At 39.0% G+C, this 24,512-nt stretch overlaps 1 protein-coding gene across 2 annotated transcripts in view; it reads right to left on the bottom strand.

Annotated features, from left to right (window-relative positions):
* Positions 1–24,512, bottom strand: part of MALRD1 (MAM and LDL receptor class A domain containing 1) — a 406,987-nt gene that overhangs the window by 10,954 nt on the left and 371,521 nt on the right. For both annotated transcript variants that reach the window (XM_031444727.2, XM_064479367.1), the window contains exons 34-35: positions 16,990–17,069; positions 16,798–16,894 (exon numbers count right to left, since the gene is read on the bottom strand). In XM_031444727.2, the coding sequence (XP_031300587.2) occupies positions 16,798–16,894; positions 16,990–17,069 (177 nt within the window). The remainder of the gene's footprint in view (positions 1–16,797; positions 16,895–16,989; positions 17,070–24,512) is intronic.

Genomic DNA, 24,512 nt, shown 5'->3' with positions numbered 1-24,512 from the left:
CGAGGAGACCCCATGCTGTCAATGGGCGTGCCGTCTCCACCGGCCTCTCCTCCTCTGACTGCAGTGTTAGCACATTCACAACCACTTAACGTGACCCAGATGCAGAGCTGCAGCAGCGCTTTGGAAATACATTTGATAGCACACTTTGAACATTTGTCTTGACCTGGCAAAACTACTAGGAGTCAATCCTTAGGAAATAATTAGAGAGGAAGACAGAGATTTATACAGAAAGGGGCTCATCACAAATTATTGATAATAAGGAAAAATTAGATACAACCTAAATGTCTAATAATAGGAAAATGGTTAAATGATGATACATGTACTAGAAAGAGTATCAGACCGCCCTTTCAAGTAAAGCTTTAAGAATGTTTAGTGGTATAAGGACAGTGCTTCTCAAAGTGTGGTCTGTGGATTGCTGGAGATCCTCAGACCTCTTCAAGTAGTGTAACAATTTAAAACTATTTTCAAATAACAAAAAGACCTCTTGGTCTAAAATCAAAAGATCACTCCTAGTGTAAGATAGATCAATTAATTTTTATCATGACAGCCTTTTTCAGTGTGTTGATATTTGCACCAATGGTGCCAATGCATTGGTAGGTAAAAACTGCCAGTCCCTTAGCAGGAATCAAGACAGTGCTACCAAAATGTACATTGCAATCTTCACCATGTGCTTGCAGTTAAAATTTTAAAAGGTCAGTTTTGCTTCAAAATGGCCTTGAGGAAGCAGAAAAAATTATTATAACTACTACATATAAAGTAGATAAATGTTTCTTCTGTATAGCACAGGGAACTAAATTCAATATCTTGTAGTAACCTATTATGAAAAGGAATATATGTATGTATATGTATGACTGAAACGTTATACTGTACACCAGAAATTGACACACTGTAAATTGACTATATACTTCAATTTTTAAAAAGTAAAGCAAATGTAAATCTCAACTCCTCAGTACAAGTCTTTTTAATATTCTGGAAAGCATACATAAAGCATTTTTGTACCATTTTAAAGTACAAGTTGTCTTGTGAAAACGCATTGTGAGATTGAGTTGTTTGCTAAACTAGCCACTTTTATATGGAACACCATTTTTATTTGAAAGAATGACTGGCGGACAATCAATGGTTATTCAGAACAGGGAATTTGGCAGACATTTTCTTAAAAATGAATGAAGCAAGGCTGTTAACATCAAACACCTGGCAATATCTCTTGCCAATGATAAAATTCAAACTTCCAAACAAAAATTGGAATTTTGAAAACCTTGTGTTGTTCACCAGGAGCACAATAGCTTCCCAGTACTTTAAAGATTTATCTGATGAGTTTTTTTCTTATATTGCATAATGAAGTGTTTCAATAGTTGACAAGCTGCATAACTCACCAAATCAATATTTTCTAAATGAAAAATGCAGTATTACCAAATTAAACATGAGTAAATGATCCATTCAAAGTGCAAAATAGACCAATGAATTTTTAATTTAACAGAACAAAAATTTTATTGATACAGTTTTAGATCCCACAGTACAACTATACGTTAGAAACTACCACAGTGTCATGTTTTGGTGTAATATAAAAAAAAAATCCATGATTGCCTGAAAATCTATGAAAATGAACTTCCCTTTTCAAAATGCATCTCTGTGAAGTTGAACATTTTTTTATTATACTTCAATCAAAACAATATAGCAAAAGTGTTAATGCAAACATAGATATGATTACCTAGCGCCAGCACTCACTAAAACATCACTTTCATTTGCATATCTCTGGTCCACTAAACACTGGTCCTTTAAATATGAGTACCTACTCATTTACCTGGCTAACATATACTTTTCTTTAATAAGTTTTTCTAGCTACTTCTTCTGAAAATGTTTCTTTTCTTTTCCTCTGTGAATGTGATACCTTAAAATTCCATAATTGGTAAAGGTCATTTCTCATGAGTTTTTAATTTTTTATGTTACACCTATATATAAAATACATTTTCATAATATATGTTGGTTAAGATGTAAATTTATTATTATTTTAAATGAATTAAGCAATATAATTTTAAGTATTTCTTAGTTTTAATTTTTAATATGTTAAATTTTAATAGTTATAATCTTAAAAAGCTCTTTTCGGGTTCTCAACAATTTTTAAGGGTAAAAAGTACCTTGAAAGCAAAAAATTTGAGAATGATTAGTATGGGGAAACAAGGAGAAAATATTTCATAGAGAACAATTCAAATTTCAGGATGGAAGGTATGTGTATGTTTGTGCACACTGATAATAATTTGGAAGAAAATTTATCAAAATGGTATAGCCTGTACCTCTGGGCAGTGACATTAAACATAATTTTTAATTCTTTTCTGGCACTTTGTTGTATTTCCCAAATCCTATTCATTAGGCTGTTGTGTATCAGAATCTTGGGGGGTGGGGTGATGGATTTACAATTTTGAAAAGATCAAAAGGCATTTCCCCTGCATCAGTGCCTCACCTCCACCCTGCCCTGGCTCCTTGTAAATCATTTGCCTAAAAGATAAGTTCCCTGCCCCTCACAATCTTCACGTTTCCAGTCTCCTCTGACTCCTCTCTTTTAGCATTTCTTCTCAATGTCTACCTGCTTTCTCTGCTGCACTGTTGAGGGGTTTTGAGTATATAATATTTTCCCATAATTCCTGCTCCTGCTTTTAAGTGCCCTCCTCATTGGTCAGTGCCTTTGCTGTCTCTGGAGTCAGATAAACCACTTCTCTTTGCACTCCACTGGGCACCATGCATTTCACTACCAGGATATATGATGGTATTTTTGTTAATTGGAATGAAATATTTTTCCACATAAATTGTTTCGTATGAAAACTCACTCTAATCTTCTTATTGAATTCCCTTAGACACATAATCTCTTTGCTTAAAAACTGATTGCAGTATTGAAGTTAATTGTCAGACTTCATGATTTCCCTTCACATCACCTAGCAACTGGCGTCTTTTCTAAATCTTTTGACAATTAAAATAGACAACACTATGTAAGAATCTGTCTAGAAAAATGAACTTAGTTGCACTTTTATTTATATTCATGTCTCTCCCACTTGAATGTTAACTTACTATGGGCAGAGCTAAAATATTTATTTTACAATTTATTTAGGAAAAGTTAGTTGGGTCCCAAATATGTACCATGTACTCTTTTACAGAGCTACTGAGAGTATGATTTATGTATGGTTATGGTCTTACTCTGTTCATCTTTCCATGATGAGGTAACTACAAAAATTGAGAATAGGTGTTTAGAAATGTTTGTAGCTGTTGAGGCTAAGAATGAGAAATTTGGACTAGCATTTTGTGTGTCTTTTAGCTTCATTTTTCCCAGTACTTCTTACAAAAGCATTGGTATGTGATGGATTGAAAACAAAACAAAACAAAACACAGCTGGTCCTTCATCACACATAGTTTGGATGGCTCTGTCCTGCTAACACTAGGGGTTCAAATATGAGTGAATACACATGAGAAGCCTGGCTGATTTCTACTTTTCGTTCACTAACTTTTTACTAGCTGTCTCTTTTGATAATATTTTCTCTTCCTCTCTCCTTAGGAATGTGATATCTCAAAGTCCCACAGTTGGAAATGCCCAAGTACTATTTAAGTTTTTTAGATCAGAATGAAAATTTTTTTTCATGTAAATTGCACTATATGAAAACTCACTCTAATTTTCTTATTGAATTCTCCTAGACACATAATCTGTTTGATTGAAACTGATTGCAGTGTTGAAGTTAATTATCAGTCTTCGTGATTTCCCTCAGCAATTGCCTAGCAACTTGCGTCTTCCTAAATCACTTAAGACAATTTAAAGTTGACAACCCTGTATGACAATCCATCTAGAAAAACTGACTTATTTCATTATAACTCACAAATACCTACAAATTCTTTTAAATATACCTTATTTTGCATTTATTAATACATTTACTTAAAGCTCTCTTGGATCTATGAATTAGTTCAGTTTATAAATTTAATATAAATATAAACTTAAAAATTGAAAAAAGCAATAAAATTGTATTTTCTTGTTGTGTTTGTAAAACAACTTATTTTTAAAACAAAAAGAGAAATTATAAGCATATAAGCAATTAGCATTTTATGTAGATCTCTTTAAAATAATCTCTCCCTGTTGACTCCCAGTAAATTTCCTGTTATTGTTTCTTGCCTGACCTATGTTTCATTCACACTAACCACACCTGTTCTCTGTTACAGTTTGTATCTTGACACAAGTTGTTCTGTATTCTTGAGTTGTTCCGTCTTCTTGAGTTGTTCCTCCTTTTCATCTGGGGATTTCAATCCATAAATCCAGACCAAATCCTTCTACAACCTCCCCACCAAATCCTACTACAATCTCTCTACCATATTATTTTCACCTTTGATGCAGACTTGACCTCTCCTTTCCTGTGTTTCTCCAGTGCTTTGTAGGAAGTGATGGCATGTGCTTCATACATGCTTGTTGAAGAATTGATATTTGTTTGTCAATATGCCTTTTCCACTAGAGTGTAAATTGTTGTTTATTTCTATATTACCAGCCTAGCACAGCACTTACCTAGCATATAAAAGATACTTAATAAATGTTTGCCGAATACACGAATGAATTGCTAAGAGTTTCTGACATGTTGTTTCTTTTTATAAAGATGAAAATAAGCTGGTCTTTCAAATTTTGTTGTCATTCTGCTGTTTGATTCATTAGTGAGCTAGAAATTCTAACACAGTAAACAGATTGTTGAACTTGTAAGAGTGTCCCTAAGGATGCTTTTAAGGGGAAAAATCGTGGGCAAGACGATTTGAAAGCAGAAAAGAGCCTGTGAGGAGGATGGCAAAGCAGTTAGTGAAGAAAAATTATGAAGCTGGTCCCCTCTTTCAAATCCCCTGCCCTCTAGTAACTTTAATAAAGAACAACATTTAGAATTCTGATTCTCCAGCAAAAGGGGCTGAATGCCACAGTAGAGCTAAATGACTTACTAAAATAGCACCCACCTCACTCATCTTTACTGCCTTCTGGTCCTTCCTCATTTAAACAGGTTACATCTTTCAAGGAGCAACTCTGATTTTCCTACAACTCATTCTTCTGCTCTAATTGCTTGGATACAAAGAAACAAATGCAACGTAGAAATATATCAGAGACTGAATTGCTGTCTTACGGCTAATGTAAGATTTATAGTGAACAGAGAGAAGATGCTAAAAAGTGCCTTGAATCCCACCCTGGAGACTATTTCTGCCAAACAGTCACCTGCATTAAAATGGCAAAATGGCTATCTTCAGATCAAATAATTAGAACATGGGACTGTTACACAATAAAGTGCTCTCTCTATATATATATTTTTAAACAGATTTTATCTATTAGAATATTTGGAATCTGTATCCAATGACAATAGATTTGAAACAACTTGGGACAGTTAGCAATGACAACACACATACATACACACCATGAAGCTTGCATTATTCCAGACTTATATTCCTGATATATTGCATGTAAACTGACTTTGCATAGTTAAATAATATCGTAAGTGCTTAGGGGACTGGTTAAAGAGCTACTGCTAGTTGGTAAAAACAGCAGATCACTTTGAAATTCATGTGCAATTTATAAATTGTTCATTTGATAAATATGATTCTTACTTTCTTGAAAAGAGTTAATCTAGATACTCATTTGGAAATGATTTCTTTAAGAAAACAGAATGAGAGTAATAACACCCCTATAGGTAAAACTGGTAATTAGATTCCCAATTAAATTGAGTAGGTTAGGTTATCAAGGTTAGGTTATCAGATGCCAGGCATTGTTTTCAGAAACTTCAGAGTGAAATCTGTCACACAAATAGATATTCAAATTAAATGGTATAGTGTGAGGTCAATGTTGGGAAGCGTGAACACAATTACTCTTTTAAGTAAATTCAGTTTCCTGCCTCCCTGAAATTTTTGATGCTTGGTTTCTTCCTTGGATTATGAATGTTCATACCTGTAGGTTTTTGGTATTCTCTAATGTCCTTCCTTAATACTCTAGGATTTAAGCTTCTGTCTATGGATTAACTTTGCAGACCTTCATGGGCCCCAATCACGACTCTGCTAAGAGTCTTCCATGTAGGCATCATTTGGAATTCCTTCATTTGCTTTCAGCTTCTATAGAATGGAATGAAGGTCAGTTGAGTTGGACTGAACTTCTTCAAGAATATCCAAGTGATATCTCAACTTTTAGAGTCATCTGTAAGGATTCTGGTATGAATAAATCCTGGAACATTAAGGCCAAAGAATCTATTTCTTAGAAGAGAAACCATTCATTTGGGCTCAAACATCCTACTGGAGACAAGCTGAGAAATCTAATTTAACAAATATTTACTAAAATGAATTTCTAAGTGTCATTTATTGAGCTTAGATATAGAAATATAAATAGGACAAGGATCCTGCCATCAGGAGGCTCACAATCTGTTACGGGAGACATCAAACCAAAAGTCAGCGTGGCTAGTGAAAAACAAGGCTGAGAACAAAGTGGTTTGTAAGCTCAGAGGGAGGTAGGTGTGCTTTCTTTCATCCAAAGTGACCTAGGAAGCTTCACAGATGTCACAACCTCTGCGGGTAGCCTTTGTGAAAGTTTTCCCTTTCTCTGTTTTATTTTTACAGTTAAGGAAAAAGTAAACCTAGCACTTCTGAAAGTTTGTTCTCTCTTCCTTTGACCAATAAGTTCCTCTTGGCCATTACAGTCTTGAAAGATGGCAGCTGGCATCACTCATTCTATGTCTTGGGCATACTCAGCCCATAGAGACTGAATTTCAAGACTTTGATGTATTTCTGCAAATCTGCAGATCCCAGCCATCTTATTTTTCATCTGCCTACATGTTATTTATGAAATGCACAGTGTGTTGGGCAAGGAGCAGCATAAACAACACTGCTCTCTCTGCTTCCCAGAGATTCATCAGCAAATGGAATTACAGCTGAGGCCCAGATATTGCTGCTTTCAACCATCAGTCAGTTGCACGGTCAAGACCACCATACAGACAGACTCGCCAAATGTCTGGTCTATTGAATTGTAAGTTGGACACTTAATTTTTAAGAAAAATAAGCATTAACTTTCTTGGGGAATTGCAATGCAAAGATAAAGGTCGGACACGACTCAGTCAGAGAAAAGGCACTCTGGGAGCTGACAGGCTTCATGCAGTTACATTACAACCAGGGAATAACTCTGAGCCCAAAGGACCAAACTCTAAAATCTATCTAAAGATAAATAGATTATGAAAAAAATAATAGTAAACATGCAGAGTCATGCCCTAAATTGTAGGGGTGACCTATACATGACAGATGGTTGGGAAAACTGATTTGGTTCAACCTCCTCATATAAGAAAACAAGTAGTTTCAAAATAGTTTTCTTTCCTATCGCCCAACCTGTTTTTCCTCCTGGGTTTTTGACTCTCTGTTAGTGACATTACCAACCATGCAGTCGCCCAAGTATAGTACCCTCTGATCAACTTTGATGCTTGCTTTTTCCTCACCTCCTATATTAGGTCAGTCTCCACTGCTCAAGTTCAAGTTCTCATTGTCTCTCATCTAAACCTCCGAAATGGGCTTATATCCTCTAGATGGCCCATCTCTTTCCGAATCTTCCCTAATCTGTTCTCATGCTCTGCCTTCTCTTTTAAACCACAGACATGATCTTGTCATTCTTCTTACATCCTTAAAACACTTCTTGTCATTCTTAAAACACTTTCCAGGCTCGCATTGTTTCAGGCCCTCGCAGGAGAGAGCTGACATACTCAAATTGGAAAACATGAGGAGTGTTTGATACAGTGACAGTTTGCAAAGGTAACGGTGAGACTATAAAGAAACCATAAGGGATGCCATCAGGCCTGTTACCACCCTCGGCTGGAAGGAGGAACACCAAGAAGGGCAGAGCTGTAGTGTACACAGGGGAACCATCACTGCCTGCAGCCGCTGAAACTGTGCTGCAGGGCGGAGCCAGCGTTATGAATACCCAGCCCCCATCGCTTTCCTCCCTCAAGGCGCTCCACCTTAGTCAAACATAATACAAATTCAGATGACAAGGGAGCCCATTAATGCAATCCATAAAGGTCAAGTCTTCAGATCCACCTTCTACCCTTTTCATTCTGGTTTGGTGGAGAAGGGTGGAGGGTGATCTGGGGGTCAGACAAAAGGTAGCCAGCACTCGGCCCTATTTTTTTTTTTAAACAAATCGTAATCTTAATAGGTATTCAAAACCCTTAACCACCTCTCTAACCACCACACAATTTTATAAGTATAATCGGATTTGTTTTCCCTACTATATTCTATAACTATGTCAGCCAGTTCAGAACCATAAGCTTCCACATTTTTCTTAATTTTTTGAATCCTCTTTCATCATCTCTGCCTGGTTTCTTCATCCTTCAATTCTCAATTCAGATGCTACCTCCCCTTTGCAGGCCTTTTCACCCATCTGAATTGCTGGCTTCCCAGAATACGTCACCTCTGTGTGACAGACGAAGGCTTACCCTGTGCACCACGCTCTCCACTCCCAATCAGAGGAGTTCTGACTTCCTGAAATCCCCGGCCGCAGGGCAGAGCATGGGGCTCTTTTGAGGGGACCAGAAATGTGAACAACCTGGGGCAAGTGCCGTTTTTCCCTTAAGGCCTCTCTCATGGCCTGTTCTGCAATCTCAGGATGAAAAAACTAAGGGGAAGATTAAGGGAAAAGTAACAGGAAACAGGCTGCGTAGGGTTCTCTTCAAAAGAGAAGAAGAAAAAGAAGGAAGAGGAGAAGATGGAGAGAAGGAGGAGGAAGAGGAGGAGCAGAAAAAATAAGCGGAGGAGGAAGAGGAGGGTAGAGGATCATTATCACACGTGGTCCAATTCCATTTTAAAGGGGACGATTTCAAAACCCTGTTCTCAATTTCCCTTTTTAAACTCAAAGTAACCACTTAGCAGGGCTGGCAGAGCATGGCCAATATATGTACAAGGGTCTGAGGTTGGGGAATAAGGTTCATGGATCTTAACAGCTGTACTTCTTGTGGGCAAACACACATGTGGAGACAGCAAAGGTTTGCATGCATTAAGAGATGACCTGAGTCATTGCCTCTAGTGGAATTCCAGTTTGCTAAGGCTAAGTATTCATTTGTGGGACCAAGGCAAACTCACTAGTGACACTCTAGCTGCAAAAGCAGCTGAATGCCTTGAGGCATAGAGTAAGTATGGTTTGGAGTTTGGTTAAGGATAAATATTCATTGCTGGGTGCACGTTAGGTCTGTTCAAGGATCTTAAACTAGAAGAGAAGAAAAACTTCTGCCTCCAAAGCACCACATTATCCTACAAGGTATCAGCAGTGGGAAAGGGTCTGGGAGGAAGGATAGTGATACAGAGATAGATATTTCATTTGGAGGTCAAGGGCACTCATTCGTGAATCTCAGCCAAGAGCATCTGTACCTCCTGTGGGCAGCTTTTGGGATCCTCATCGCCTTCTTTCTTATCAGAAATATACACAACAATCATTCTCTTGATGAGCCTTTCCTTCCATTTTCCCCCCAAAGTATTTTGATTTGCATTTCTACCATTATACTTGCCAGAGTCAGAAATATATTATAATGGAGTATGAGTCAGAAAGCTTATACGATGCTAATCTTATGGATCTTTGAGCTCTCTCAAGACTCACACACAGAAAGTCTTCATAAATGTTTGTGGAAGTGAATCATGAGGCAGCCCCAAGATCACTTCCAGGTCTCATAATTTCCCACCATTGCACATACTTACTTACAATCCTATCAAATTATATAGAAAACTTTTTAGAAAAGACAGACACATCTTATTTTTCAGCATAACTCTATGAAACAGGTTTGTTAATTTTTCTCAGTGGATTTGTTAAATTAACACCATCTTTTGGGAGTAGTGCCACAATGCTGCATGATAAACAGCTATTTACTGCCTATTTTCCCCCAGGCAAAAATGATATAATTCAAAATAGGAAAGCAGTGAGTGTTCTATTGCTTCAAGTGAGGTAAGAAAAAATAGTCCACTATTTATTTGTATTTTTTAATCTTGACTTCGAGGTGTAGGTTTGATTATCACATCTAGTTTCTGTTAACTACAAGCAAGTCTAGAAGGCTGCCATATTTGTTGCTTCCTCTAAAGTATTAGGAGGAAAAACCTGGTGGATTTTGGACCACAGGGACAGGTGTAGTAGACACCTTTCGGAGACCTTTCACGATGACCACCATCCCCACCAGCACAGTGCCTTGTATGGGGTCCCAGCAGCCATGTTTGTCTACTCGTCCTGCCCTGTATCTCACCCAGAGTTAATATGACCAGAAACAGGATCTTGACCCAAGTGGGCTAATCAGAGGGTCTCCCTTTAGAATATGGAATAGAGTCATAAAGACAAAGATACAGTCTCTCCATAGTCTGAGGCCATGACGAGTAAAAACATCCATCCTGCAGGCAACACCTTTTTGTTATACAGACAGAGAGGAAAGGAGATATGTCTTCAGAGGCAGAAATGCCAAACAGAATAAAAGCAGCAGAGATGAGAGGCAGATGAAGAATACAGCTGGGTCCAGCCCTTCCTGAGGCTTGATCTCTTTATTCCTACCCTTGAGCTCTAAAAGACATGTGCGTTGTTAGACTAAATTCTTTATTTTGATTAAGGCAGCTTGAGATGCTTTCTTCCCCTGCATTCAGAGTGTGTAATACATTCGGTGGCAAGTACCTAACAGAAAGGTCACAGAATGTATAATAAAATCCAGGAAAAACAACTTTAAGAGGCTCGTGGCTGTGCTTTTGCCTTGTCTGAGCATGCACTGCTCCTATGTTTTTAAAAAATTAAAACAAAATGTTTCTTTCCAGTCAGTGAAAGGCCTCTTGTGCTAGATTCTTTTTACAAAATCTAATGAAAAAAAATCTTAAGGTTAAGGTTTATTTTGAGAGAGTGATGAATTTCTTGCTTCCATTAATTCCTGCATATCTCAAAGTTTTGGTCTTATTTTCAAGGCGAGTCACTGTTATTTCTTTTAGCCATCCCTCGGCCAAATATAACTTGCTTTAGGGCTTAAAGGATTTCATGCAAAAAGATTTTTTTTAAAAAGTTGATGTGCGACATTTTAATGTAAATGTAATCGGCAGACATAAGCAATGTTTTGGGTGATGCTCAGAAGTATTGATAATATTCAGTAATGTATAGATAGTCTTCAATAGTCATGTTTTGGGTATAAATTATGCATATGCTAGAAACTGGAACTGTAAAGATAAAGACTGGTTAATATGGAAATTGTTAAGTAATAACACTACATAATGCAGCTATAACTGTCTTCTTGAGGACAACATTCTGACAACTCTGACTAACCTGGAAGGAATGCCAGGATATTTTTGCTTAGTATCAGAAACACACGGGCTTGGGTAGCTCTGCCAGACAAAGAGTGTGAAAAGCCACGTGCTTTGGGGGCATGGTAAGATTTTCCCCAAGGGTAGGGTGTGGAGTGGGTGGGGAAACTTGGTGCAGTGGTCTCTGAACGTTGCCGCGTGAGTTTTTCCGAAAATAATTTAGAAAACCTATGCATCTCCTTTTATATTTTTAAGTTAATATCTAAAATGTTTATGGTAACTTTGGTTTTTACAAAGAATATATATGAAATATTTTTATTTATATTTGGATTTATATTTAAATATATCTGAAATTTTTTATATTGCATTCTTTAAAATTTTGGAATTGGTCTGCCATCTCATCTAAATGATAAAGCCAGTCCTGCTAGCCATCCCATCAACCAAATCAAACTTACATTTCCAGAAACAGACTGACTTCGTTGTTCAACTCAAATACATAGGTTAAAATGTGTCCCCAGGCAATCAACTAAATTAATCGTAATTTCCAATTCTATGTGAGGAAAGAGAGAAAGAGAATGAGAAAGAGGGAGGAAGGGAGGGAGACAGAGAAAGACGGTGATTGGGAAATTGGGAAGATAAATCTGGCAAAGATGTATCTCCTGCTCCCTTTTCAATATTGCTGCTCTCAAATCTCTTCTTTTGCCATGTGAGTCTCATGTGGGGGCTGCAGTCTCAGATTCTTCCTCCGTTGCGGCCCCGAGGGGTATTCCCCAGCCCTTCCCCTTGCAGCCTACTTTGTTAAGTTTCAGGATGGGTGTGAGGTGGTGAGGACACCTGTGGAGGAAACAGTCAGAGAGAGGAAGTCCCAAGGCCCGGGCTGAATGCACTTTTCTCCATCAGGAGAGAATCCATGAAATTTGAGCATCTGCAAATTGACTCCCTTGAAACTATTTGCACCACAAACGTTGGAGAAGTCTCTGAGGCCTCAGGGTCCTCCTCCCCTTGTCTGAAGAGCCCTGGCAGAGGGAACGGTCGTAGCTCTGGGTTTGATCTGCCTAGTACTGGCCAAGGCAGGTCTGGTTCCATTGATGGGCCTCCTCTGTCTTCAGTCCCGATAGTGAGAACTTCCTCCCCGTGGCCTCCAGGGCTGGGTGTGCAGTGAGCAATTCGGGAGATCACTGACAAGACTGAGAAGACAGTCTTGAGTGATACTTGTTTTGATACTTGTAATAGGGAATAAAACCTCTGACTCGAGATGGTGGAGATCAGAAGAGAAGGTATTACGGAGACGGGAGAGGACAGGGCAGCAAAGCAGAGGTGCTGTCTTGGTCTCAAGCACTGGGCCTCCCCACCTCTGTTGGGAGGAGTGACTAAGGCTTGGTAACTGACTGAGGTACCTCAGGAAGGGAGTTTAAAAACATGAAAGTGTTTCTCTCTCTCTTTGCAATCATTTATTTCTACCATGTTCTATCAACATCCTTCTTTCTTGGACCACTTCCCCTATCTTAGGCAAATTTCAGAACTGTATTGCCACTCAGGATGATTCAGAGTTAGTTTTTAATGATTAAAACACAGTCCAGCCCACTTTAAAGCTCTGAATAGTATCAGATTCTAACCTCTATTTATCTCCTGCCCTTTTTCCCCTTCAGACTGGAGATCTGAGCATGGCTGCTGCTTGGAGTGGGGAAGAGGATGAGGTCGTGATCTCGTGATCTGGCTTTTTTCCCGCCCCCCCACCCTGCCCCCCACCCCATTCTCAGGGCTTAGGTCTGTGGTGCAGACACAGAGAGGAGGGGATACGAGAGGCTGGAATCTTTGTGTAACGAGTCATCTGTCACGGTAGCCAGGTGCCCCCCCTGCACAGTGGGGGTGTGCAGTGCTGACTTTTCTTGTGGACTTTTCTCTCGCCATGGTCTCCGTGGTGAAAGCATATGGATTGTGTGTGTGTGTGTGTAAATCACCTCCATTTGGGCCCCTTCTATGACTGAATACCTTTTAAAAGGAAGGCAGCTATGTCAACCTTCAGCTCAGCCTTGCCCCCAGTACCCTTTCCAAAATGGGCATCACGTCACTGAAACTGGCAGCTGCCTGAATGACCCGACGGTTGAAATTTATCTCTATTCTCCGTGCTTCTTCAATGAACTGAAGAAGGACAGTCTGGGTTCTCTTCTGGACCTGTGGAGGGTCCTGCATAACTGGGATACAGTATAATTTCCATCCCCCGCCTCTGCCCTGATGATACCACAGTTCTTTTAAGGCCAGCTGGTGCAGTTTTTTCCCTGTACTCTGCTCTGATGAGCACCAGGAAGCAGATTCTGCATGGTTTTCACTTTATTTCTGGGATTGGGCATCGCCTATCTTAACTCTTGGTTTATGAGGGGGGGGCTTCCATCATTTGGCTTGGGCAGGGCTGGTGGGATCTTCCTCCCCTTCCTCACTGGGAAAAAGGTAGAAACTTCTCAGCACAAACACTGCACTATTCCAAGGAAAATGACTCCAAAACCCTTGTCTTCTCTTTTCCCTCCAGCCCTCTCCTTACACACACTGAGGAGATAAAAGAAAGGGTGATGGCGGTGTGGATGGCTGTGCATTAGCAAGCTTCAGTGGGCTGTGTCTGACTCCAGTTATTGGTAGTGTTTGGCAATTCTTTAAAATGTATGGTACTTGGAGCCTCTTATTTGAGGAATGAAGCCAATTTTACTCAATTTCTTGTGAATTTTGTGCAAGAGGGGTTATGGTCAGATGAGAGTGCTAGTGTTCCGGGAGGATGAGAACGAAGCTACATCCAATGGCGATATTACCCTTTATTTCTAGGACCTCAAAGGGATGTTCGAAGATACGGAAATGACGGGCACTAACACCTTGTATGTTAAAGTCAGTGTATCTAGATAATGTCTACGGAGAAGTTGAGCAAATAGTTGAAAGCATGGTATGGATTTGGAGCTTGGGACAGAATTTCAGTTATGGAAAGAGATCATTTGAAGCCATTAACGTATGGATGGCATCTGAACCTTTGGGAACGAATGCCATCTCCCACAGATGACATGTAGAGTGGGAAGGGTAGGAGGTAGAGAGCAAACCCGAGGGAGGATCAGTAAGGGAGAGGGAGAGAAGAAGAGACTAAAAAAAAAAAAAGGCAGAGAAAAGGAAGATGAAGAGGAGATGGACAAAGACATAGGGGACGGGAAAATGAGAACAGAGTTTGTCAAAGAAAGAGGATGTGCAGCAACGAGGAAGGGAAAGTGTAAAATGGCAGAAGAATGACAGCAATGGAGGAGAGAAAGGAGAGGTGGCTCTGTCAGGCTGTGCCGTGGGGCCACCAACCACGGCCTGCCAGGCCTCCCCGGCCTCCCCATCGCCCCGATGGTACAGCTGTCCCACACGAGCCTGGACAAGGTGTGAAATTCAGGGTACTTCCTGGAGACTCTTGCTGGTTGTAGTAACATGACGACTTATTTATACACTGTGATGCTGACCTTCTGTGTCAGCTGGCTAGCTGAGGTGCCCAGGTGTTTGCGCAAACACTAGTCTAGATGTTGCCATGAAGGAATTGTTAGCTGTGATTAGCGTTTACAGCCAGCAAATTCTAAATAAAGCGGATTACCCTCCGTACTGGGGGTGGCCCTCATTCACTCATTTGAAGGCTTTACGAGTGAAGACTGAAATTTCTCAAAGAAGAAAGAACTCTGCCTGAAGGTTGCAACATAGAAATCCTGCCGGTGTTTCCAGCCTGATAACTTGCCTGGCAGATTTTGGACTCAAGCCTGCACTGCCAACTCTTACTTGAATTTCCAGCTTGCAGGCCTGCCCTGCGAGATTCATGCTTGCCAGTTCCCACTAGTGCATGAGCCAATCCTTAAAAGAGATCCTTCTCCCTTAATATGCTATATTATTAATTATTTTATTAATATAATTAAAATATTGATTATTTCATTACTATTAATATAGTCTGTGTGATTAATATTACATAAAGTTATCAGTATATAATTCTTTACATAGATATATGTTAATTGAAGATATTTTAATATATTGTATATTATATACTGATATACATTTAAACATATTAAAATACAGTAATATAATAATATTTATATAATAATATTGTATTGATTTTATGTGTTTTATAGTATAGTATGTTAATACATTAAATATAAATACATTATGAATCTGATATTTAAAGACAGTTATATTCACAGAGAAACAACAGGATATCTAGCTAGCTAGCTGTCTTTCTTTAGCTCATCTTTCTGTTTCTCTGGAGAACACTTACTAATACAAGAATATTCTAGCACAAAACCAGTATTTCATTTAGTAGCTCTGTGTCTGTTTTTCCTCAACTCGATTACAAACTCCTTTAAGTCCAGTCTGATTTTCATTCATGTTTGTATCCACGCTGTCTGGCATATTTTAGAAACATAAAAAACAATTAAAGAATTAATAGATGAGTAAGATCTTCTTAACAGTAATGGATTAAAATGTCATGTCTTTTTTCCTAATGAACACCATAATAATTCTGTAATAAATTTGCCTTAGTTGATGATACCAAGATTGGTATCTGCTGATTAACAAGACTGCAGGCTGGAAGAAATCTGAGGAGAATTCATCAAGTGGGAAGCACACACAAGTTGGCACCAAGGAAAATGCAGCTCTCCAGTGCTCTGTGACACCCCGGTGCTGCAGCCAGGCTGAATCTCTGACCACAGACTCAGGCGTGCAAGAGATGATGCATTTCTTTAATTTCTTAAAATTTCATTAAATCTCATTCTGAGCCCTTACCTTGTTTGGTCCCTGGGCAGTCCGTCACTTTCGTTATTGGGGTGGTGTATATCCCATAATGGGAAGATGGGGATTGCAGAGGAAGCCCCATGACCCCAAACAGCCCTGTGGGTTGTGAGGTCCTAGTTATGCACGAGCCCAGCCTGCAGAATTCCTTCAGGTGCAGCAGCTCTTGGCCTCTGTTCTGTTCATTGTCTAGAACACGGGCATCTTGGCCTAGAACACTGGTGCTTAGAGCCAGCCTCCCTGGGCACGCCAAGAAAGTATCGCTTTTGCAGTCCTGCTGCCTTCCCTGGGTGCTACCAGAAACTGGGACATCCATCACCTTGTGCCTTTTTAATCTGTGAAGATTGTCATGTCCTGTTTTCCAGTATCGTCGAAAAGATTCCTGTTTACAGTGTGTCAATTTCTGCTGTCCAGCACAATGTCCCAGTCATGCACATACATTCATATATTCGTTTTCATAGTTTTTCCATTAAAGGTTATTTCAAGATACTGACTGTACTACAAAAAAAAAAAAAGTTCCTAACGTAACTGAAAAGTAAACTTAAGGCTTTTTACTAACAAAAGAAGAAAGATTATCATTAAGTAACCCCGGCTTTCTGCCCAGAAAAAATAAATCCATAAAGTTTGGAAAACTGAAGTTGTCTGTATGTAACATGGGATGAAAGGAAAATATAGCAAATGGAATGTCTCAGAAAATTGGTCTGCCACACTCTATTTTATCCACTAATCCAAGGCATCACTTACCTTACTGGCACTTTTCTGTTGGCAAGGAAACACAAGACCGTTACTGTAATATGAGTCGTCAGGAAAGCTAATCCAACACCCAGGAGGGTCCATATATCTGGAATGTCAAACCAATGAAAAATGTAAATATTCACTAAAAAATATCAGAGGCTCCAATACTCAAATGATCGGTTTAGTCAAAATGTCACCTACTGTTCTGGGTGTTCATGAACTCAGCCGGCAGAGGGTTAACCTTGATGTGGCAACGATTTCCTTTCCATCCTGGTCCACATCTGGAAATAAGATAAAATGTGACAGTTGGCAGGAAAAAAAAAAAGAAGTGGAAACATATTTTAACAGTACCGTCATGGAATAAAATGATGAATGTCAAAAAACAATGAGATACCAGGAATGTGGGTAACTTTGACCAAAAACCAAAAATGTTAAACCAAAGCAAAAGCAAAATTAAATTTTATTATTTTGACATTATTGTATAAGAGATAAGTCTTTTCTCCCCCAATATTTATTCCCTTCTTGACTTTATCTGTAAAGGGGAGAACTTGGTTTCTTTATTTATAAAGTTCATTTCTTGTTTTCAAAAACTGACTTCACTTTTCACTAGTGTCCAATATTACTTTATTCCTTTGTCTCAAACTCAAAAGCAAGCCTACTTTTCAATAGTGAACAGATTTAAGTTCTTTCAGATACCAATAGAGAATATTCAAATTACAGAATTAACAGGAATACAAATCAGAGAGCATTCTTATTTCTCATTACAAGGGGATGATCCTTCAAATTCATAGATATGGAATCAGGTTAGTAATCTCATTGGATGTACCATCCATCCTACAGGATTTCACTACCTTTGCTTTATTTTAGGGACATATGTGATGAAACTTGTAACACTGGGAACATCTCTGATATGGACGGCCTTCAGACAGTTCAGAATTGGAGTCTAGCTTGTACCTCAAAAGGAGATGAGGTTTATTTCTAAGCAGTAGGCATGTCACAATTTCCCTGGTAGTATGTGTTTGCATGTGAGTGTGAAAGCTCATGTACACAGTCTTGTTTAGCAGAAATAACAGGATACAAATTAAGAAGGGTTTGGTTTAATTTCCTGCCAAGTTCAGGCTGCATGCTACAAAACAGGATTAAAAACTAGCTTTTGAGTGTGTGTGTTTGAAAGCTGAGTGTTAGAAGCAGCGCTTCCTCAGAACACAGTTAATATTTTTTTCTCAATCTCTCTTTTGAATTTGAAAATTTGAATGATCCATAGCAGTGCCTTCAAAAACGCAACAGCTTCTTTAAATATAAAAAGCTTAGAAATTCAAGGAGGTCCAAGAATGCCTTCTTTCCTTAGTAAATATTCTTCACAAAGTAAAAATGTAAGACAAATTGTTTTCATGTCTCTGACATTCAAATGAAAATAAATGAGAACTGTTTACGACTGGAGTATTTGTTTTTTCTTCTCATAACCCTTCAGATATATTCCTTGTCAGTTCTCGGGTAGCAGTGTGAATCCATGTGTATGTCTTTCACATTGTGCCCAGACCCCCTTAAAACCTCCCTGAGTGGAGTGGGTCCTCAGCCCTGGTCTTGGACCACCGAGACCAGCAGTGATGGTATGCTAGAATAGCTCACTGACGTTCCACCCCCTAAGAGCGACAACAGTGAAAGGAATTTCTCTTGTCGCATCTCCCTGAGGACTGAGAGCTGGAAGGGTAAATAGAGACTCCAACTGCTCTACAGTTTGGTGGGACTCATATCCTCCAAGATGACCACAGATCTCTACTAAAGATCACTGAGATGTTTTAAAAAGAAAAGGCTGGTCATTTTCTCTGTTTACAAGTGGAGTCTGGGTAGGGAGGCTTAGATCTCTCACTCAACTGTTTCTCATTAGCAAATCAGCAGTACTAGCCTACAAGTGAAAAATAAGAGCATGTCTATTCCTGAATAGGTAAGGCAAAGATTGTTAGTTTTAGTAGTAGGTGTTGGGGATGAAAGGTGAAGGCTCTTGAGATAGAGATCACATAGAGAAAGTGGATGAGATTTTGGGAAAAGTTGGGTATGCTTTGGCCAGGCAGGTGCCAGCCAGGGGAGACCAGTCCGGGTGGGGCAAGCTAGGCGCAGCTGGGAAGCCAGGTGGTTGTTACAGTGGGGTGGGTGTGGGCAGCGCTACATAATTATCTGATGCCAAGAGCGAGATCCATAAAAAAGAATAAAATACTGCCATCCACAGCAACATGGATGGACATGGAGATTGTCATACTAAGTGAAGTAAGTCAGACAGAGAAAGACAACTATCATATCCCTTATATGTAGAACTAAAAAAAAAAAAAAAAAAGACACAAATGAACTTACTTACAAAACAGAAACAAACTCACAGACATAGAAAACAAACTTATGGTTACCAGGGTGGGAAGGGGAGGGTGGAGTGAAAAGTTGGGAATTCGGGGTTTGCAGATACTAACCACTGTATGCAAAACAGATAAATAATAAGGTCCTACTGTAGCACAGGGAACTGTATTCAATATCTTGTAATAGTCTATAATGAAAAGGAATATATATGTGCATAAATGAGTCACTATGCTGTACACTGGAAATTAACAAAACATCATAAACTGACTATACTTCAATTTGAAAAAAAAGACTAGATATGCAGGAGAAAAGGAAGATTAATGAGTAGAATGTGGACTACTAAATGTTACAACATTTAATAAAACTATAATAATTTTTTAAAGAGTGAGATCCATAAAAGAACAGGGCAATGAGATTCACATTATTTGCTTGACCGTTGAGGACTAGAATAACCTTTTCCAGGTAATGTTTTAGCCATTTTATGACTAAACAAGACTGAATGCAACTGTGGTTTGACCTCTTGTATAATCCAAAAGAATCAATAAGGGTGATAAACTTTATATGATACTTGTGCTAAGACAAGGATACCTCAGTCTAAATTAGATGCTTGTTTGTTTTGTTTTAATGTCAAGAAAAAAGAAATGTCAGATGTGATGAAATTATTTTGGAGGTTTTGTTTTTCACAGTGAGTCATTAGAATCAGTTTAACCCATAAAATTAACTGTTTAGCTTAACAAAAGGGAAAAAAAGGACTTGTTTTATTCAGAAGGTATCCATAAGCAAAAAGCATAAGAGAAAAATCGGATTTCTTTTGGGTTAATCTGAGGCTGTGTGTTTTATCACTTATTTTCTATACCTAATGAGTGTAAGTCTAACACTGGAGCATTTCAGACTTATTTTTAGAAGAACAAAAGTTCAAGCTATTACTCAATTTTCATGCATGTTGTGATTGCCTCCCCCAAATTCAAGTAACCACCCAGGCTCAGTCCCTTCCCTCCACCAAATCATAAGCGTTACTATGGTTTGGTTGAGACTGAACCCCAACCTGATTTCTGGGGTTATCTCATTTTCCCTGGTGTAGCATCACCCAGGACTCTGTTCATTACTGGATGGCATTTCTAGTCAACAGGGATTGGTTCATAGAGAGACATGGACATTAGTTTGTCCAGTAAGAATTTTGTCACCAAGGGGTACGTTTTGATGACTATTTATGGTAAGAAATCTCCTCCCCCAGCTCTGACATGAGAACTGAAGGGTATAGCCCTATTAAGCTCAAGCAGGCCTCTTGTTACCACTTTGCTACAAAAGCCAACCTGAGGGTAAGGCAAACTAGTAAGAAGACAGAGCTTAGCAACTCATGGAGAAATGGAGGAACAACCTTAATGGCACTGCCAACTTTTCAGTCCATTCCTGTTTCAGGTCTGCTCTGCATTTAGACTTTTCAGATACAAGAGTCAATACGTTCCTTCATCATTTGAGCCAGTTTACGTTTGGTCTTCTATTACAGGCACACACACCAAACTAGTTCTCCTACTCTTCCGTTTTGATCCTTGAAGCTCTCCTGATTCAATCAACAATCCCTTATTCAGCAAATATTTATTGAATGTCTACTATGTACAAGGTAGTCTGCTACATATAAAAAAGATGGACAAGATATGCTTGAGAATTTGTAGAATAAACTCAGGAGATTAAAAAAGCCACATTTGAAAATGAATAGGAGAAAAAGTCGAACATAAAATATATGAAATATAAGAAAGGTAAAGAAAAATGCTAAAGGAGAAAATGAAAGAAATGCTTCAAGAATCTATTGTCCTGGACCCAGAGAGTGAAAAATGTGCCAACTTAATGAGACATGTATGGAACAGCTGATGTCTTAAATTGTATTTATTCCAAAGCATGAAGTGTTTATGTATTATATAACAGTGGTTCAGGAAAAAATGGTCACCTAAGTTTATAGAAATCATCTATGACTGATGGGATCTGGAGAGATACGTTCAAATTATGTTCAAATTGTCAACGAGATGCTAAACCGACATCTAGATCTCCCAACTCTTTACTGCAGTATATTTTTTCAGTCCTGCTTACTCTAATTCTGTAATTTTTAAGTCTGGTGAAGGGAAATCCCTTCATAAACAGCACACACTTTGAATATATTCCAGATTAGATTCATCACTTAGCCTTCTAGAAGTAGACTTGTTTTTCTTTTTATTAGGCATGTTTACAGCAACATGGTATGACTATTAAAACCAGGTACATCACTTTTGTTTATAGGAGCCAGTATCACTGTACATTGACATACATGCTTCAGAAAAATCACAATTTATTAAGCCGGCTAGAGATGATGATTGAACACCTGCTATGTGCTAACCAATATTCTAAGTGTTTTAACATATTTGTGTCATACAATAATGTTACAAGATGGGAGTTTTTTCCTCCATTCCATAGTTGAGGAAATAAAGGCACAGAGAGGCTGAGCAGTAAGTCACCAGAGGTACACTCTGAACTAGATTGTAGGGCGAGGGGATAGCTCAGTGGTAGAGCGTGTGCTTAGCATGTACGAGGTCCTTGGTTCAATCCCCAGCACGTCCATTAAAATATATATATATATATATATACCTAATTACCTCCCCCCATGAAACAAACAAATGAACAAACAAAAAAATGAACTAGACTGTAAACTACGTCTCTTTGGCTCTCAGATGATGCTCTGTTCACTACACGGTTTTGCTTCCCATGGTCTTCCTAAGATTGGAATACTGTTGCTTATAATGGCACTTAACTTCACAATTTTTGTCTGTTAGGAGAGAAACACTGGGATATATATCGTTTTGATCTTCTTGGTCTGAAAATGTCCATTTATCAGATGAACCTTTACCATGGAGACACCTAGGTGGAGAGGAGGCAGATGCGGTGCTGGGAAAAGAGGAAGTAGTTACAAGTCGGGGCACCTGGACTGCAGGTTAGCGTCTGCTACTTTCTAGCTATGTGGCTTTAGGAGAGTGAAATCACTTTCATTTCCTATTTATAAACAGTTACATTATAACTCGCTACTAACTACTACATATAAAATAGATAAACAACAAGGTCCTACTATATAGCACAGGGAACTATATTCAATACCTTGTAATGGCCTAAAATGAAAAAGAATATGAAAAGGAATATATAAATATATATATGTATATATCACTAGCCATACGTCAGAAATTAATAAAACATTGTAAATCGACTATACTTCAATTTAAAAAAAAAATACCTACAGGATGTGTAGGAGAATTAAATAAAACAATGCACGTGAAACTACATTGTTAACTGTAAACTGTTATCTCTCTCAGGCTTTTGGTACTGTCTTTTGTTTTCCAGTGTAAATCATGGTCATGGCTGCTTCCTGCCAACATTATGTGCACCTGCCCTAACACACTGGCCCTCCAGGGAGCTGGCATCTGACATCCACCCTGTCTCCATCCTTGCCTGAGCATCAGTAAGACATAGGAAGCAGCAAAAAGCCACTGGCACAGCTTCTATTTTCATGACTTATTAATTATGCCATTTAAAAAGCCTTTTCGCATTTGAATATGCTTGGAGGTTCTTGATCCAGTTACACAAGCAGGGAAAGAGAGAGCAGGTGTTTGAGATGTTCAGTGCTTGCGATGAACATTTCTTCCCACCTCCATCCCCTGTGGTTTCTACCCATCAGAAGTGCTCCAAGGAGGCAGAAAGCAGGGCTGTTTCTCAGCTTCACATGAAAGCATCTGCTCAGACCATGTGTTTTCTGAGCCCCGAGTTCAGCCTGTACTAGGAGAAGGGGAGTGGGACCACAGAAGTAAGCCCTTAATGAGCCATCTTTATTGTCATGGGTGAATTCATTTTAACAGAAAATAAGAAAGCAGGAGAAACCACTAAATAATCTCTGAGCCACAAAGCATTGAAATTCCACATTGAGGACCAGTGATGAATTTGCCTGGACTAATTTCCTCCTTGACTAATTAGCTGCAGCACATTTTATAACATTTAGAAGGATTAGGTAGAGCCCACCTGAAAGAGAAAGATAAACCTCCCACTCCAGCCGTGCATAAAGGCCTGTTTTCTTAACACAAACAGGAGAAAGAGAATATAATTCAATTCTTTCAGCCGAAGCCAACACCCCAATCTTTACTAATTTCTAACAGGTCTTCTGCCATTAGCAGGTAGTAACCGAGGCATCATAAAATAACAACTTGTTTCTGGTGTGCTTGGTACCACCCATTCATTACGCATGAACACCTGGGACAAAAGAGCCTCCCAGCCTTTCTGTCACTTGTGTCCAGGCCTCAGCTCATCTGTCCCATCGCCAAGAAACACAAATGAGGAGCCACACACTTTCTAAGCATGTGTTCATGGATTAATTAATTTGCTGGGAACCGTCAGAGGGTTTACTCTGCTCCCCCACCTTTTTTAAAAAAAAACTACTTGAATTGTTCAAATAAGTCTAAAGTAATAAAAAGACAAACTACGTGCTAATGCAGAGGCACGGTTATTTCGTAACAGGTTGATATTTGAGTATTTCAGATTAGAAGAGGTTTCAACCAGCTGGCCCGATCCAATACTTTACACTGATTTAGGGTAATGGGGGTTGCATTTTTCCTGACAATTAGAAAACCCCTTTAAAAAGAATCGTAACCCTATTGTGAAATATGACATTCTAAGCATCAGAAGTAAGAACTTTATGTTTTAAAAAAAGATGGATAGATTCAAATAGTTTCTGAATCCTCATATCCATTCCTCCACTTCATCTCAGTCACCAGAGTGCCATCAATTTACCGGCTGAACATCTCACACATATGCCCTCCTGGCCCATCCTGCTTTGGCCACGTGGCCAAAGGCCCTCGTGGCTCTACTATCATACCAGGCTCCTACCTGGATTTCCTGCCTACAGGCTGATGTCACATCATGGCACTTCCCCGACTCAAAGCCTTCACTTTTTTTTCCCTGTCTGGATAAAGTGATTTCACACAGAGACTCTTCTCTGATACGGATGGCACAGTGGGCTTGAACTCAATTCTCCCTTTGCTCACACACCCTTTACTCTTATTTGAAACCCTTTCACCTAAGATATATGATCTTTCACAATCCTACGACTTTCCAGGACATCTATTCTCATCAGCCAGAAGATGGCTTCACTCCTTATCAATCTAGCTAACTCACACTGAGCCTTAAGGACACAGACCAAATTACATGTCCCCCTGGAAGTCTTCCTTTGTGCCCTAATTTGAATTTCCTTATCAATCTTTCTAGACTATACATTTTTCTAAGGTAAGGACTATACCTGTTACACTCTCGTATGCTCCTGCTCATTAATGTTTCCTGAAAATATTCACTGTCATCCCAAAATAATGGGAGTT

This window comes from Camelus dromedarius, chromosome 26, assembly GCF_036321535.1.
Source record: "Camelus dromedarius isolate mCamDro1 chromosome 26, mCamDro1.pat, whole genome shotgun sequence".
Lineage (NCBI taxonomy): Eukaryota > Metazoa > Chordata > Mammalia > Artiodactyla > Camelidae > Camelus > Camelus dromedarius.
This window is presented reverse-complemented; position numbering and strand designations above follow the sequence as displayed.